A 19,160-nucleotide genomic window follows, 5' to 3' on the forward strand; every position below is an offset into this window, starting at 1 on the left:
CACCACCATAGCAACTGTAAATGTTGAGGTGGTGCACATGAGATATTCAATATAGCATTGTGCAAGAAGAAAATAAAATAAAAACAAATATTTCACTCAGTGAACCATGTACAATTCAAGTAATAAATCTCACAAACTCGTGAGTATAACAAATAAGAAAAACCTTATTGAGTAACCTTTTGCAAAATCAATGACTTAGATGGTTTCTGATGGAAAAAGTGTTGGTTTGTTTAAACTGCCCTGATTTTAGTATTTATGATTGCTGTTAGTATGTGCCATTAAACATATTTTTGTCCATGTACTGCTATAGTTTTTTCAATAATATTTTATATGTTGTATATGTGGATCTGATACAATTCTAGCATGTATTTGTACAAATTACATGGAAATTATTAATACAATGCAAAACACTGCATGACACATTTATGGAACTCTGGTAAAAAGCAGAAATTAAAAACAAATGTCAGCTCAGCAAGCCTAATAGAAAATAAGACGATAAAGACATAGAGTATAGAATATAGAATCCTAAGATAAATAGCAGGAAAAATGTAACTTATCTGCTGCTAAAATATTCCATTTGAGGATTGTGCCTTACCTTTAAAACCTGCACTTCTGGAATAATCTTTGGTTCTCTGCATTCTGTTAATGTAATATACAGGTTCTGAAAATTAATAGATGGAACACGTGGAAAAAAAATAGTTCACAAATGTATCTTTTCAGGCTCCCAATAACTATGATGAAAAATGAATACACAGCATCACTTATATATCATGAATCTGCATATTCAACAAAACTAACAGTGGTTGCAAGATTTAGTTTGGCTTTTTAATTCTTATCTAAAAATGGTTCTGATGGTGAAACAAATCCTCTGAGTACTGAAAATGACCAGCATCTCCCTGAAAAGCTAAAGTCACAGGTGGATTCGAAGGCTTCCTGTGGGCTCATATGTCAGCTGTCAGCCAGTTTTGGCTGGCATGTTACATTTTGTAATCTCAAATTGATACAGTGTGCATTGCTGTAGGCCATTGTCAGACATTTACTGAGTCTTCTTCATCTAAATCTGCCATATGCCTTTTTCTCCAAAAGCAATACCCTGTAAAAAATTAAAATCGACTTAGGGATTTATTTAGAGCCAGTACCTAAAGCATGCATTCTAGTGGAAAGTTCACAATAAGATATATGAGCAACATCTCTTACAATGAATAGCCAAATGAAAGAATAAAATCTACAAAATAGAAGTTTGATCTTTTATTTTATTCCAAAATATCTTTAATATACCTTGAAGTATGTGGATCATATTTTTTTTGCAATATTACCATCTTAGAAAATAGCAGAAATAGCGAAAAATTAGGTCTTTTATGACATCACAAATTATACACTATGTGTAACCAGTTGGACTACTTCTAGGGTAGAATGTTGTCTTACGTGATAAAAAGTAATTTACTAATTATTAAAGTTAAAATGAGTTTCACATAGAAAAAAAGAGTTGGAATTTTGGCCTGGTTGTGTCTGCTGTTTGTACTGCACACGTCCATATTGATTTAACAAAAGGATTCTGGCTTCCTCCTTCAGCTTTAAAGATATTATGTAACTTTAAGTCTATAATGAACTATTATAACGGTGTGAATGCGCTCTGTGATTTCATTCATTTTTTGATAAGATCTTGTAAATAATAATATATCAATGAAAAAGAAACAGAATGTTCTTAGCAAAAATACTTAAAAGAAAAAAAAATCTAATAGCTTGATCATATAAGGGTGCAGACTCTTTCTAACAGGAGTTGTATCTGTGCTCAAATTTAACCAGTCACTTTCGATATCATGTTCAAAAGGAACTTGCCTTTAAGTGAAGTCAACTGAAGTTATTCAGCTGCTCCTGTAGGGCTTTTCAGAAAAGCTCATGTTAATAGAGTACAGAAGGAGCTACAGGGTGGTCCAGATCTAATTATGCAGATCCAGATCATCTGGAAGACTTTGATTTATGCGGGGACGATTCCAGTTTGGCGCAATAATGATTCTTCATGTCGTAAGTTCAGACTCTTCTTGATGGCCCAGGATTTTTCGGGTGATTTTCTATGTAATAAACTTAATAAGTTATAGCGTAATGAAAATTTGGTAGACTCACACCTGGTGGCATGGATCGTGGACTATCTTACAGACAGACCCCAATATGTGCGTCTTGGGAACTGCAGGTCTGACATTGTGGTCAGCAACACAGGGACGCCGCAGAGGACTGTACTTTCTCCAGTCCTGTTCAATCTAAATACATCAGACTTCCAATATGGAGTCCTGCCACGTGCAAAAGTTCGCTGATGACACTGCTATTGTGGGCTGCATCAGGAGTAGGCAGGAGGAGGAGTACAGGAAGCTAATCAAAGACTTTGTTAAATGGTGCGACTCAAACCACTTACACCTTAACACCAGCAAGACCAAGGAGCTGTTGGTGGATTTTAGGACCCCTCATGGTCCCTGTGATCATCAGAGGTGACTGTGTGCAGAGGGTGCAGACCTATAAATATCTGGGAGTGCAGCTAGATGACAAATTGGACTGGACTGCCAATACTGATGCTCTATGTAAGAAAGGTCAGAGCCGACTATACTTTCTTAGAAGGTTGGTGTCCTTCAACATCTGCAATAAGATGCTGCAGATGTTCTACCAGACGGTTTTTGCGAATGCCCTCTTCTACGTGGTGGTGTGCTGGGGAGGCAGCTTAAAGAAGAAAGACGCCTCACGCCTGGACAAACTTGTTAAGAAGGCAGGCTCTATTGTAGGAGTAAAGTTGGACAGTTTAACATCTGTGGCAGAGCGACGGGCATTAAGCAAACTCCTGTCAATCATGAAGAATCCACTGCATCCACTGAACAGTGTCATTTCCAGGCAGAGGAGTAGCTTCAGTGACAGACTTTTGTCACTGTCTTGCTCCACTGACAGACTGAGGAGATCGTTCAATTCCATCCAGGGGAGTAAATGCTAACATTACTCAAAGTTATTGTCTGCTTTTACATGCATTTTTATTACTATTTAATTTAATATTGTTTTTTGTATCAGTATACAGCTGCTGGAGTATGTCAATTTCTCCTTGGGATTAATAAAGTATCTATCTATCTATCTATCTATCTATCTATCTATCTATCTATCTATCTATCTATCTATCTATCTATCTATCTATCTATCTAATTAGATCTGGAACACCTTATAGTTAAGATATTGTAAGGGAGAGATTTAAAGCCTTATTTTTAAGACATTACAACAAATATAGATGAGTTTAAATGTTGTGACCACCCTGATATGAGGCAAGTGATGTTGACTATCTCAAAATAATAGCGTCTGTCAAGGTCATATCAGAGATATATTAGATGCGAAGCTAACATTAGATTGTCATAGATAATGTGTTTAATGCAGAAGATATGGACAAGTGTAAAGGCCAACATGACTTTGAAAAAGGCCAAATCATTATGGCCAGTTGATTTGTTCAATGCATTTATAAAACTGCAAGGCTTGCTTACGGTCAGACACAGTGAGTGCCTACTGATAGTGACACAAACTGTTGGCAGAGTGCTGGATGGCCAAGACTCATCCATGCAAAAGGTACAAACAAACAGAAAGACTACTGTGCAACAAATTGTAGATGATTTTAATGATGGACGGGGGAGTAATGTGTCACAGCACACTGTGCTGTGTATTGAACTGTGTAGCCGCAATCCATTGAAAGTACCGGTGTTAACCCCTGTCTATATTGAAAATACCTTCAATAGATATGAAAGTACTAGGCTCACCCGCCTTTTAAGGCAACCAACTTTTAAGTTGACCACTTCTTAAGGCAATTCAATATGTAGATCAATTTGATCTTTTATACAAACTCATTAATTTGGTTATATTGCATTTGAGCGTTATTACTTTAATACTCGTAGTTTCTGTTATTTTTGTGATGAAATTTAAACTTTTTTCTATATAATTTCGAAAACTTCCTTGAATACTATATTCGGTGTGAAAACTCTATTACTGCCTGTTATCAGTTTTCCTTGTTGTGGAGTGTCCACTACATGGACAACTACGTCCTCAGAGAGCTTTGCTCTTGAAAATGCTACATAGAGCTGACCATGGCCGAATACTGGTTGTGGAAGATATATTCCAACTTTATCAGTAGTTTGTCCTTGCGATTTATTTATTGTCATTGCAAATGCCACCTTTACTGGAAATTGTCTTCTTCGAAGAACAACAGGCAATCTGTCAGTAGTATCCAGTATAATTCTAGGAAGAAATACTACTTCCCCTTTAGCAGTGCCAGTCAACACTTCTGCCTTTAAAATATTAGGCAGTAAATCTTGAATAATTAGTCGTGTTCCATTACACAGACCGCTCCTCAGATTTCGAATGAGAATTACAATGGTACTTTTCTTCAATTTCAATTCATGTGGTGAAATTCCCGAAAGATTCAAACTGTTTAAAAACTCTATTGGATAATTGGAACAATCTTCATCCATGCCATCTAATATTGAGTCATAGCTTAAGTATGTAACACATTCACCATCTAATAAATTCAGTACCTTCTCATTTAGTTCATTACAATCTTTGTTGATTGGAGTTAGTATAAACTTATTCGCAAAGTCGGGGATATCTGCTACATGAAGTTTATCCCCAAAGATCTCCTTTACTATGTCACCTTTGCACAGCATGCTTTGTGGTATTTCTATTAGTTCTTCATCTAGGCCAATATCATTAGTTAGCGTTCCTTCTCCAAGTTTTAATAACCAATCACTGAATTCTCTATCAACCGATCGGTTGTTCTTGATCAATTTCGAAGTATGGAAGTTCTTCCAGGTTTTGCTATATTTTATACAGGCTGTTCTGGTGCCATGAGGTACAATCGGCAATGTTTGCCTGAAGTCTCCTCCAAGGACAAACACTTTACCGCCAAAAGGAAAGTGCGTACTGGAATTTATATCCCTAATCAATCTATCCACTGAATTTAATGCGTGTGAAGATGCCATAGTGGATTCATCCCACACAACTAATTTAGATTCTCTGAGGGATTTTGGCACTTTTGAGCGAGGCGTAATTGCGGAAACTGTTGTGTCTAAAATATTTATTCCTAAGCAAAACATTGAATGATATGTTCGTCCACTTGGAAGCAAATTTGCAGCAATGCCAGTAGAAGCACAGGCATGCGCAGTTTCAGATCTTCCTCGTAAGGTACTTATTAAAGCTGTGTATAAGAATGTTTTCCCACTCCCACCTGGGCCATCAATGAAAAATAATCTTGGATTTGCTCCTTCATCTATGGCCTTCATGATGACATTAAAAGCAGCTCTTTGCTCGGAATTTAACATTGCGGCCATCGCTTCGGCCTTTTGTCTGTCTACGTAATATTGTTGGATATCGGATTCCGGAAGATTAGCAGGAGGAATTGGCAAACCGTAATGTGTTAATTTTTTCCCTGAGGAATCAAGAATCTTCACAATATCTCAGAGTGCAAAATAAAAGGGCCTGCAATTTTGGCAATCTTGGTGGTCATTTTGCTGACCTTGTTGTCTTGTGTAATCTTTAGTTAGAGCTGCCTTATGTAATACCCATAAATCAGTAGCATTAGCAGGAGAACAGAAAACTAACATATATGCAAATATCTCACGAAGATGCTTAGGCATACATACCAAGCTTGAATCAGTAAGAGTTTCGTTCCAGATTTCAGCATTTTCTGTCAAGCCTCTGATTTTTGCAGCTTCTTGAAAAGTTGCATACACTTGGTCTCCTGAAGTTTTAAGGTCTTCGAAACTTTTGGCTCCTGATACATGTAAAAGGAGCAGCCGTAGGAAATACCTTTCTGTGTCTTTCATGTTGACGGAGTACATTCGGCCTATAACAGAATCATGTCCTTTCTGACGTGGCTCCCACGTATCCTGACCATTTTTCGTTTTAAGCACATAATTTTCAGGTATTTCATAATAGAAATATTGATTTGCATTTGGATCTGTTTGGTTTAGTTTAAACCATGCAGTTAAGGTTGTGTCCTTGGTTTTAGCCCTTTCGAGTGCCTCTGCAGCATTGCCTTGTCTAATAACAACAGATCGTTGTTCTGGTAAATGCACTTGGAGGCGGACAATAGCATGACTGCGTTCATGCATGTGGAATCCAAAACTTCTCCATGCTGCTTCAGGAGAACTGACATATCTTGAGTCCAGATACGTTTTGATCTCATCAGTTTAGTCTACATTTGCGTAATCATGTCCTTTGTAAACGTATTTGAAGAGATATTTTACGCTTTGAATAGATGCACACACTTCAACATTTATGTGACAGTTATACTTGAGCAGTAAGTAAGGATTATATGGAACGACCCATTGATTGTTAACTGTCCTGGCGTTTATAACAGCGCATACTCCTTCACGCCGCCTATAAAGTGGATATCCTTTTTTTTCTGGGTCCGTTTGTAGTTGAAACTCTTTTGGAAAACTTTTTGTGCACCCTTTTATATTATCCATGCAGGAAGCATTGGGAAATTCTGCTCCACAGGGACCATGAATCATGTTTTTAGTTACGATTTCATATAACCTGAGTTTCTCAATTAAGTGAGGTAATTCTGCACATACAGTGGAACCTCGGTTCACGAACGTCCCGGTTCACGTACAACTCGGTTTACGACCAAAAAGATCGCCAAACTTTTGCCTTGGTTCACAACCACACACTCGGTATACGAACAAGCCAGTTTCCCTTGCCTGTCTGAGCTGAGCTGAAAGAGAGAGAGAGAGCAAGAGCGAGCGAGCACGTGCCTGCTAGGGAGGGGGAGGAGGAGATTGCTTCACGTGTTTGCTGAAAAAGCCAGTTTCCCTTGCTTCCTGAGCTGAGAGAGAGAGAGAGCGCAAGAGCAAGCGAGCACGTGCCTGCTGGGGAGGAGGAGAATATTGCTGCACATGTTTGCCTGCCTATCTGTAGGCTGTAGTGCCAGCGAAACCATCCCCCCTACCACAGGCAGCCTGAGAGAGAAAGAGAGCTGCCATGCTTTTTCATTTAAGCAAAGCCGCTCCTTGTTTTCAATAAGACGTGCACTCTCTTTGTGCTCTACAGTATTTCGTGTGCTTTTGCAGTTAACTATGGCTTCTAAGCAAGTGGAGAGTGGTCAGAAGAAAGTTTTGAAGAAAATTGTAATCGAAGTAAAGAAAGAAATTACAAAAGGTGGAAAAACTGTTTACCAGTTTACTCATTTACCAATCGGAGAACCCTCGTGCTTTCAAGCAGCATAATGTAAACAAAGCCAGACTGCCAGTAATGTGGAGGGTCACAAGAACTTTCTTTTTGGAATGGCTGCATGAGGCTTTCACTCCCACCAGCTAAACAGCTAAAAGCACCAGAAACCCAAGAAATCACAAGAGAGAAAACACCTGAAGGAAAACACTTCATGCCAGAACTCATTTCATGCAAGGTTAGTTTTCTTGGTTGTTTTTGTATTACGGATTTTTCAAAAGTTAATTTTTTAGTTAATAATGCGATTTGTTGCAATGTTATTTTCTCTTTTTTCAAATGTTCGCTTTTTTCCTTGTGCTTAAAACTCATTAAAAATTGTTTACATGGAGGACTTCATCGTGTGATTTGTTGCAATGTTACTTTTTTGGTTGCTTGTGAGTTGGTTTTTAAATGAAGTTCGGATTTGTGCGATGTTTTTTTTCTGCTGTGCTTAAAAATCATTTTAAAAAAAATGCTGCGCGAGCACGTGCTACAGAGAGATTAGAGACCGCGAGCGAGCAAGCGCAGAGTGAGCACAGGCAGCTGACAGGGAAGGGTTGGGGGGAGGATAGGTGTGTGTGTGTGTGTGTGTGTGTGCACACGCTCGCGCTACACAGAGAGAGAGAGAGCGCGTGAGCCAGCCTGCTCCTGTAGCTGAGGTAGGGAGGTAGGGAGGGAGGGGCTTTGGTGGTGTGTGTGCTACAGAGAGAGAGAGAGAGTGCGCAAGCGGGCTCGCTTGCGTAGCTGATCAGGGAGCCTGGGTGTTTTGTGTCAGTGTTATTCAATGTTTTTACATTAGTTTACTATTACACTGTGGATTCTATGGTGTAATTAACTATATTTGTGCTTAATCTTTACATGTTTTACATATTTACATATAGTTTGTACGGTCTGGAACGGATTAATTGTATTTACATACAATCCTATGGGGGAAACTGCTTCGGTTCACGACCAACTCGGTTTACGACCAAAGTTCTGTAACGAATTATGGTCGTGAACCGAGGTTCCACTGTACTGCTTTATTAATAAACTCAGGAGTTTCTAGTTTCGATGCTCTATCTAATATTAACAATATATGAGCATGTGGCTGTCCCCTTTTCTGAAATTCGATTTTATGAACGTTTGCAATAACTTTTCCTACAACATGTTTTTTGTATAAATCGCTTAGGAGTTCTTTAAGTTTTATATTGAAAACACAAGTGCAACTAAGTCTGGTCTAAATTGGACTGAAGTTCCATTAAGATTTTCTGTAATTTCTGGACATTTCGGATTGCAAGTCATGGTAATAAATAGATCCGGTTTGCCATACTTTTGTACAATAGCCATAGCGTCCTGATAATTTTGCTGCATATTTCTTGGGCTTCCTTGGAACGTTGATGTTAATACGATCATTTGCCCGATAGACAAATCGCCTTGTAACTAGTCTGAATTAAGTTCCTGCCTCAAATTTTGATATGAGGACACTCTTAATTGTTCTTAATGTTTTCTATTGAACTCAAGCCTATTAGCTTCCATCAACATATGAGTCCACGAAATATTGTTGCATTAGTTTACCTCCATGAAGCAACGGATTAAACGTGTTGGTAAGCGAAGTACATCATTTGTGTGAGTGTTTTATTATTAGTAGTTTTCAAATCAAGATGCCATCCTTCCTGACCATAAGGAAAAAATACCGTATATGTCATTGCTTCTAAAAATCTGTGACATATACTGATTCTTTGAGTTTTTGGCACAATCTGATTGTCCTGATTTGATTTTAAATGTCCCAAATGTGAGGTGGTTCCCCATCTGTACTTTGGAAAATCATAGCCACTTTGTTAACTATTTGTGGATTGTACCTTCTTATATCAGATTTCTTATCATACCTGATTGTCATTTTTATATCAGGAGGTGCCTTGCTTCGATTTTGAGCTTCAAGTAAAGCTTCTTGTTCAACTTGATAAAGAACTTTGTATTGTTTCACTAAATCATTATTATTAGCCATAAACTCACTCAGTTCTCGCATCAAATCAGGAAAACAATTTTGATTTGATATTGGTAACCCTTGCGTCTGCTGCCGCACTTGGATCTAGTACATACAATTGTGCATATACTCGGTTTTCATCACCTTCAGGATGTAATGTTCCCACACGATGGTAAATGGATCCATGAATTCTAAAACAATATGGACCACGTCCAAGAGGGGGTCCAGGAGGGGTACACATTAACCACGGTGGTATCCTTCAATAAGGGCACGTGTAAATAAAGGCGAGCTTCAAAAGGGCAACCTCAATTGGGCGCGGCAAATAAAGGCAAACAAAACAAAATTATTACAGAAAATTTATTAGATAAAGGCAATGATTGAACGTATAAAAAGGCGAAAGTAAGAATATTAAAACATCCAGTTAATTAATGCATGAACTTCTAACAAACTATTTCTAAAGCTGTCTATATTTCGTTGTTTTCTGCTCTTACCCATTGTTGTGTTACACTTGAAGCTGTAGATTATCTGCAATGTCATTTAGATATTTTATTATTTATTCATATCTACTATTATTATCTATCTATTATTATCTAAATAATCTACGAACGCCTTTATTCGCGCGCCCAATTGAGGTCGCCCTTTTGAACCCCCCTGATATTTACTACGCGGTGAGGCATTTGTACTCCATCAACATTAATTATTTCCAGAGACATAATTTTGTCTATTTTTCCAGCGCATCGCGCACAAGAGCAAGGGAACGATGGGAGCACAAGAACTCTACTCACATCATGTCGCTTCGTAGCGCAAGCTGCAAGTAGTAAGTCTGTGATAAGCGAAATACCGCTTCGCTTTCCGGAAGGACACTCCCGACCGCTTTTATATAGTAAGAAAGAAGAAGATGATATCGCACAGTCTGGAGTAGAAAATCATCTTTTACCTGGAAAAACGAAACTACAAATCTCATGGTGCATTGCAAAATGGACGGGGCGTGTATGAAACGCCGCGCCTGCGTAGTACTCATGGGACGGAAGGACAATCCCGACTGCTTTTATATAGTAAAGAAGATTAGAACTGGACCTTGGATCAGTGGAAGAAGGTTGTCTGGCCTAATTAATCCTGCTTTCTGTAGCTTCATGCGGACAGCCGGGTGTGAGGCATTGTTTATCTGGGCAAGGGATAGATCGAAATGCACTTAGGGAAGAAGACAAGTTGGGGTGAGGAAGTGTGATGCTTTGGACAATAATTTGCCTGGGGAACCGTGGGTCTGGGCTTTCATGTTGATGTTAATTTGATTTGTACCACCTGTTGAAACATTGATGCAGGAAAAATACACCTATTCAGGGCAATGGTATTCCTCAATGGAAATTGCATCTTTCAGTAGGATAATGCACCCTGTCTCACTGCACTAATTGTTGATTTAAGAAACATGATATAGAGTATTCAGTCCTCAGGGCTCCCTGTGGCTGCAGGTTTTTTCCCCAACCCATTTTTTCTGTTAAATTGACTACTACCTTAATTAGGCAAGCTGTTATTTCCCAGTTTCTATGCTTTCACAATATTTTTACTGAATGAAGCAGGAAATAATGCGTTATGTGTTATCGATATATACTTTTTAATTTTCTAGTTATTTAGATAATTGTTTACTAATAGGAAACAACATTGTCTGACACTGAAGGAGCTTATTCTTTCAAAGACATTTGTGGTGGTGTCTCCCTGCCCAACATTAATTATCTATTCAGATTCAATCTAGAAAGGAAACTCCACAGAAAAATTAATTAAAAAAATAAAAAATACAGATAAAATACAAAGTATATAAATATTAAATAAAAATTGCTTATTTTAGTGAAGCATATTACTGTATGCTCATTATACAGTAAAGATGGTGTCCTTGAAAACAAAAATGTTTCTAGGATTTTGGTGAATATCAAACAAGTATTTAGTGAATCAGTCATTTAGAAAAGCCTTGTTAGTGCTCAAAGAAATTTTAAAGTGGAAACAAGACTTTTAACATCCATGATTAACAGAAGGCAATCAAAGTTTGATTAAGCCATTAATTAATACAGCAAAGCTCTCAGGAAAATATAAATCCTTTATGTGCCATTTATGATTACATCACCTTTATGACTACGTCACTATGGAATGTCTAGTTATATCAGGGGTGTCAAACTCTGGGCCTGGAGGGCCACAGTTGCTGCAGGTTTTTATTCTAACCCTTTTCCTAATCAGCGACCAGTTTTCACTGCTAATTAACTTCTTTTCCCTTCATTTTAATAGCCTTGTTTTTAAGCATTCAGTCCTCTGAATTTATTCCTTTCTTCATTAAATGGCAGCCAAATAAAATTGAGACGTGAAGTGAAATCTGGGCTTCAAACCGATTCTTGCAGTTAATTAAGCCCGTTATTTAATTCCATGGCTTGTTGCTGCTCTCAATTTGCCACAGCAGACATTTCTAAAATTGTTGATTTTTCTGTTTTTGAACATCATCAAAATGTTTTCGTCACTTGAGAGATCAACCATACCGAGACCTCAACCTTTCTTTACTTTCAGATATTGTGTGATGGGCACAGGTCAGCTGGACATGTGGTGGCTTGTTTTGTGTCTCATTATTGTTTGGCTGCTAATTAAGGAAAAAGAGACAACTAAGGAGCCTGAGTCAAGTTAATTAAAACTAAGGCAAAAGAAGTAAATTAACAGCAAAACTGGTCACAAATGAAGAAGATGGTATAAGCCACTAAGGGTGTACCACCCCCTTAACCCAGACACAGACAGGCAGCAGACACTTTTTCCACACAACACATGTTTATTTACAGTTTCTCCATCTATCCAAAGACATAAGCACCATACAGCACCACTAACATCCTTCTGCCACCAGTCCTCTTCCCTCTACTCCTCTTCAGGCTTTGTCCTCTCCTCCGACTCTCACCCCTATGGAGTGTGGCAGCTCCTTTTTATAAGGCACCTGGATCGATCGCCTAACAAGCTTCTTCCAACCACACTTCCAGGTGTGGTGGAAGCGTGACCAAATAAGGCCCTGAAAAGGCCCATGCGCCCCCTGGCGGTGGCCACAGATTCCAACAAGGTTGAGCCTCCATGCTCATAACCTGTGGCCCCAATGAAAACCAAGGGTGCTGCTCTTTATCAGCCTGGGGACTAAACAGTCCCGGCAATCCTCTTTTCCCCAGGTCCTTCTATAGTTTGGGCATTCTGGCCAGGCAAGGGCCCCGGTCATCCACCACAATGGTTAGAATGAAAACCTGCAGCAACTGCAGCCCTCAAGGACTGGAGTTCGACACCCGTGAGCTGTATCATGAGTTGGACTCCAGAGATGAAATGGACAATGATGGGTGTCTGGGATTGCCTAACTCTTTCCTGAAAATGATAGAAAAGACACTCAAACATCCTTGCCAACAGGTTAATCTTTTGATGGAGAATTTGAAGCCAATTTCCCTCTACTGTAATATCAGAGTGCCAATAATCTCCTTACCACCAAATAGGGTACAAATTATAAGTGAGAATGAAATAGTTTGGCAGGAGAGAACAACTGTACTTAGGAAGGCTGAGAAGGGCAGCAAGATTTTTTTTTCTCTTTTTGTTTTTGCCTCTTCAGTTTAATTTATTAATATTTTGGTGTTAGGTTAATTACCTTGGTATGAGTGCATGTATGTGAGTGAGTATGGCCTGTGATGGGCTGGTGCACCAACCCCCTAATATCCCTGAAGTAGATAATTGTTTAATATTCTGCATTGGAACTTGGTGTCCAAGATTGACTTTAGGAAGTAATACAAAAGCTATGTGTAGCCTTCTGGTTCATTAAAGAAAAGAAATAATGGTCCTTCTTATACTGTACAGTTTTGATATGCCTTCCTCTTAAATGTAGGTTTAGTTGCATACATGTTTTTGTTTAGTGAATTCAGAATGCTCTAAAAAATAAGTTTACATAACATGTTGATTTTATGACAGTATTGAGACTAAGGTACCTATGATGAGCAATAATGTAATTTCTTGGGTTAAAGAAATTTAAAAACAGTAAACAGAAGTAATCATGAGACCAGCAAAGTGTAAATTAACTTTCATTAAAAATTCATTGAAATCATAGTCTTTAATCCTTAGTTGGACCCTCGTAATTCTTATGCTAAAATGTTTTATTTATGTATTTATTTAGGGTAGATATTCTTTTCTTTACTTTCTGGGTAGTGCAGAAAATCTGCCAGTGAAACAGTATTGAAGCCACTATTAGTCCTAATCTATTAAAGGTGTTTACAGAATTACTTGACAAGATAATATGGCATAATGAAAAATATGTTGATACCTAACACTGCATTGCTTGATTGTTGTTTTAATGTTACTCATTTGCAAAAATCTCAGCCCATCCATCCACCATGGCATGGTGGGAAAAGACTGTCATCCTCTATTTAAAATTTCTCTTGAATGTGCCAAGAATTTATTAATGGGCTTATTTTAACTTTCAAGATACCTGAAATTCAAAAACAGAAAAGGAATGGAGGAGAAGGAAAAAGTTTTTCTTACGAAAACTGTATCTTTGAGCAAGTTCTTTTTGCTACCTTCTATATATCCTCCATACTCACAGTGGTATAATTTAAGATAAAGGAACAAGGTCTGATATTTTCTAATTTCGTTTTTACGAAATCCAGAATTATGCTGTCAAGACTGATAAATGGCAGGGTTTGAAGAACAGTTAAATTCTTCTGCCAGTAGAAACAGGATAAAACATAATAAGTGAGACAAGGTAATACTTGCCAATTTCTTAGTTAATCTTGAAATCCTTGACTGACTGTTTCTATGGCAACCAAAAAAAATAAACCTGCTTTCAAAAGAAGAAAATCATGATATTAAAATCAACACGTGAGACATATATATATATATATATATATATATATATATATATATATATATATATATATATATATATATATATATATATATAAGCCCATGTCTCAAAAAATGAAAATAAATAAAAGGTTTTATTAAAATAGAATCAGTTATCAAAAGTGTTTGAACTACTGGCAGGTTTGGTCCAGGCTCTACTGATAACACGGACCAATGCATTTGCAAACATCACAAGTTTTTTCATTTGGTATTTGGTCACAATCTCTTTCATTGACTGTTTTCAATTTATCGATCATTGCAGTTTTGTGAGATAGTAGTGGGGAGGTGCTCCATCCTGCTAGATATAAAACTGGTCCTCATCCCCAAACTCTTCTCAAATGCATGGCATGACAGATTCCTGCATCAAGTTTAAATAATTAGCACCAGCTACAGTGCTGTCTTAATAAATATTGTATTTATAATCATTCAAAGTGTGCATACATTTTTGGGACACCCTGTATATATACCTGGTATACTGTACATGTATAGATCCATCCATCCATCCATTTTCTAACCCGCTGAATCCGAATACAGGGTCACGGGGGTCTGCCGGAGCCAATCCCAGCCAACACAGGGCACAAGGCAGGAACCAATCCTGGGCAGGGTGCCAACCCACCGCAGGACACACACAAACACACCCAGCACACACTAGGGCCAATTTAGAATCGCCAAACATGTATAGATGTGATATATTATTTACAGTATACAGTATAATCAAAGATTAACTTTTCAAATACAAGCATAACACTGTGTCTTGGGCGAAGTATTTATTTTAACTAATTTGAAGCACTAACTGCTTAAAAAAAAACCTTAATAGCTAGGTTGTCTTATTGGCTTCAAAGGTCATCTGATATCTTAAGACATGGCAGGTTTAAAGAATAAAAAGCACAGTACATTAGATTAGAGTTTTAAAACATGCTTCATGCATAAAACTATAAGGTTGCATGGTTATATATTTTTAACACCACTGAAAGATATCTTTTTTCTAGATAGAGGCTTCCTGAGAAAAGAACAATAAAATCAGGGAATATAGTTATTACATTTCTTAGAATAATGAGGATTTAATTAATACCTTTCTTCAAAAACTGGATATATCACATGTGTGGGCTTCACATATCAATGAGTGCATTTATAACTGATTTTCTATAAAATTACAGCTGCCGTTAGCTCATAGCAAGTGGAGTGCTACAAATGAGATGATACTGTATATTAAAAATGCTGTTTTACAATATAACTTTTATTTAGCTATATTGCATAAAGCTTTTGAAGAAAAATACGTCAAGTATACAGTTTTCTCAAAGAAAATAATGATCCTTTGAATCTTACTGTTATTTGGAAAGGCAGACTTAAGAATATACTGCATTCTGTAGAATCTGGATATACTGGACTTAAAGAGCCACACTGTCATTTTTCAATCTACAGTAACTATACAACATAACCTATACATATGCAGGGGCCTCATGTATAATGCCATGCGTAGAATTCGCACTATAACATGGCATAAGCACAAAAGCCGAAATGTGCTTACACACAGAAAAATCCAGATGCAGGAATCTGTGCGTACTCCAAATTCCACGTTCTTCCACTACATAAATCCTGGTCAGCGTGAAAAGTAACGCTCATGCACACGCTTTATGTAACACCCCAACTCCTCTCAGAATTATGCCTCTTTGAAAATCAAATCAATATAAATCTCCCTTAAGCTCAGCCTTCTGTGAAAAACAATGGGAAAAGCACGGGGAAATATAAGGATTTAAGCGAATACCAAGTGGAGGCAAAGGAAAAACATACTATTTGTTTCATTAAACCATGGTATAATCAACAAAAGGAAGCTAAATGCGTGTTGGAGAAACTTGAAAGCTCACATTCACAAAGTCGCACAGTGTCACATATCAAAGTTGCCGTGAAATGGCAAGTTGTAGCCCATTTTCTGAGTGTCATATGAAAGTTTATTAGGGTACAGAGAAAAAAAAGGCACACAGTGGTGAAAAAGCATGAAATATCAACTTCAATCTCAAAATTTCCACTTTAATCATGTAGTTTATTTTGTCATTAAAGTAGAACATCATAAACTTCATCTTAAAATAGTTTAATTAACCAGTTTCTCAAATCACATTGTAATTAAAGTAGCACGTTAAATGCTTTGTTTTGTATGTGATCTTCTATGTGCTCTATGTGTGTGAATCACTACTTGCTTCTTAAACCGGCTCTCTTCCTCCGATTGGACACAGATTCCATTGCATTCGTGATATTACAGCTCTGAATAACTAAAATACTGAGATGTATACGTGATATCATTTTCATGATGATAGGAGTTAAAGCACGTTATTAAACATGGGTTTCACGGCGCAGTGATTGTGTGTGACCTTCGATGAAATAATTTATTGCAGCAGTACTCATGGGCGGCTCTAGGCTTGTGGCAGCCCTCAGCAGAGGAAGAATCGGGGGCTCCTTCGCCTGCCAATGTCAATAAGGTATCCTATGCACGGCGGATGGCCAAGTCCGTTGCGGACACTGCATAGCCGCCTCGTGCTCATGACACAAGCATTTAACTTTTGCCGAAATTTGTCACTGCGTTTTTAGCTGTGTTGTTATTTTCTCTTTCTGTTTTATATTCAATATATATTGGCGTAGCCACTCCTGCAGTCCTTGCTTTTCTTTCTCATAGTAACCAATCGCCACAAAATCAGCTCTGTAATAGACGTTAAGCCATCTGTAAGCTTAGAGCACCGATTATTCAAAACGTTTAAGGAACATTGAAATATCTTCGTAGTACATGTTTAATTATTCTATCCTTCACGCCAGTCCCAGTGAAGAATGTAGATTATTTAAATGAAGTTAAAGTTTTATCTGTATAATATGATAAACATATTTTGCTGCATTTCATCTTAAAAATGATATTGTCATCATATGTAAATACGCGCTTTATAAAGTGGCTCAGGTTGTGTAATATTACAACTGTAGTGCAAGTTTACAGTGGGGTGATCAATTGGAGCAATTGATTAAGTGCGTTTAAAGTTCTTGGGATGAAACTGTTTCTGAACTGCGAGGTCCGTACAGGAAAGGCTTTGAAACGTTTTGCTGTGGTTGAAGTAGCATGTGCTTGAAGCTGTATACCGATAATTCTCTTTCCGATCAGCTGCTGCTGTGATTCACACTCAGATACAGTGATGTAACGTTAGCAGCTGAAAGAAGAAGAAGAAGAAGAAGGTGCAGTGAGAGTAACAATGCTAAAGCAGGTATGGTATTTGGAATACTATGGCTATTCCCTGGACCATTATATTGTTACAAGTTAATTACAATCAGATGCATTAAAGTTCTTGGGATGAAACTGTTTCTGAACTGCGAGGTCCATACAGGAAAGGCTTTGAAACGTTTTGCTGTGGTTGAAGTAGCATGTGCTTGAAGCTGTATACCGATAATTCTCTTTCCGATCAGCTGCTGCTGTGATTCACACTCAGATACAGTGATGTAACGTTAGCAGCTGGAAGAAGAAGAAGAAGAAGGTGCAGTGAGAGTAACAATGCTAAAGCAGGTATGGTATTTGGAATACTATGGCTATTCCCTGGACCATTATATTGTTACAAGTTAATTACAATCAGATGCATTACACTAATAAAAAATATGCAGTTAGTTTCAGTGTATTTATAAAGCCGCTTCAGGAAAATAAGGTGTAACCACACAGGAACAGGAGCACTGCTTTGACGCTGGGTGCCGCTAGTCTGTAAAACCGAGCAGAGAACTTGCGTACGACAAGGTATGAGGTACCGTGGAAAAGTGCGTGGCTTTACGCCAAGTGTAGATTTTATACATTGCAATTTGAACATGGAAACGTTCTTATGCAACATTTCTGTGCGTACACCCCGTTTATACATGAGGCCCCAGGTCTTTTTAGTTATTTCTAAATGTGGGAAAACACTGAAGATAATTTTCTTGGAACTATTTTTTTTATACATTGCATAAATTTGGCTTTAGCCCAAAAGTAAGTTCATGGGTCAAATTATTACATATCAACCTTATTGATTTGTTTGTACAAACTTTTTGAATTCTGATCAATTTTCCTTAGGTTAAGGTATGCAGCAAGACTCTTTTTCTGTCCCTACTACTGTTTTCTGTCTCACTTGAGCCTTTAATGTTTTTGAAATGAAAATAGTGAATAAAAGCATCTTCTTTCACTTATGATGCATGTCTTTATATAAATGATACTGAATCACGACTTCAGAGTGTAATTTAAGCATGGATATATTGAAAAAAAACATCTCTTTAAAACTAAAGATCTTCTACATTATATAACCAATTCTGAATCAACATTGTAGTATGTGTTGTACCCAGTGGATACATTTAAAACAATTTTATACAGCTTAAAAGTCCAATACTCTCTTGGAAAAAATCATATTGTTCTCTCACAACATCTCATGTAGGTCTAAATAAAATTTTAACTTGAATTAAATAGAAAATGTTTAAATATTTCCTCTAACATACTTGTTACATATATTATATATTACATATATATTGTGGCCTAAAAGAGGGAGTTCCTTCCACCCAAACCTGACAGAAAACAGATGTAGGACACAAGAACAAGCACACACTTTTATTTTTTTCTTTGTTTTCCTGTGTGAAACGCCTTTGCCCGTTTTCACACCGGTTCAGCACAATCACAAATACACAAAACAGTCAACCCCCAAAACCTTTACTTCTTTTTTCTCTCTGTTCTTTCTTTCGCTTTCTCGCTTCCATTCCTCCCTCATGATTCGTCTGCTTCCTCCCAACTCTGGCTCTTGGAATAGTGACTGTTGGCTCTTTCATAAGGCACCTGGAGGTGCTCCAGGTGCTCTTTGACCTACTTCCAGCAGCACTTTCGGGTGTGGCAGAAGTGCTGCAAACAAGGGCTCAGCAGTTCTTCAGGTGCCCCCTGGCGGTGGCCACAGGCCCCAGCAGGGTTACGCTTCCATGTCCCAAACCCATGGCACTGCTGCATTCTGGGGGTCGGCCCTCTAGCGCACTGGGGGAGGTGATGGTCTGGATATGCTCTCTACCCTGGACTTTCAATTATAGGGGCGTCCCATCTGGGCAAGTGCCATGGCCGTCGTCC

General features: G+C 37.9%; 1 protein-coding gene and 1 pseudogene across 1 annotated transcript; both read right to left on the reverse strand.

Annotated features, from left to right (window-relative positions):
• Positions 1–3,947: 3,947 nt before the first annotated feature.
• Positions 3,948–5,339, reverse strand: LOC120528726 (ATP-dependent DNA helicase pif1-like). The gene has a single exon (XM_039752880.1). The coding sequence runs from the start codon at positions 5,337–5,339 to the stop codon at positions 3,948–3,950; it is 1,392 nt and encodes a 463-aa protein (XP_039608814.1).
• A 359-nt stretch (positions 5,340–5,698) lies between these two features.
• Positions 5,699–8,788, reverse strand: LOC120528727 (annotated as a pseudogene).
• Between the last annotated feature and the right edge of the window lie 10,372 nt (positions 8,789–19,160).

Source organism: Polypterus senegalus, chromosome 4 (assembly GCF_016835505.1).
Source record: "Polypterus senegalus isolate Bchr_013 chromosome 4, ASM1683550v1, whole genome shotgun sequence".
NCBI classification, from domain to species: domain Eukaryota; kingdom Metazoa; phylum Chordata; class Cladistia; order Polypteriformes; family Polypteridae; genus Polypterus; species Polypterus senegalus.

Excerpts from the sequence above, each read along its gene's own strand:
- LOC120528726 (XM_039752880.1), bottom strand. The coding sequence starts at position 5,339 with ATGGCCGCAATGTTAAATTCCGAGCAAAGAGCTGCTTTTAATGTCATC.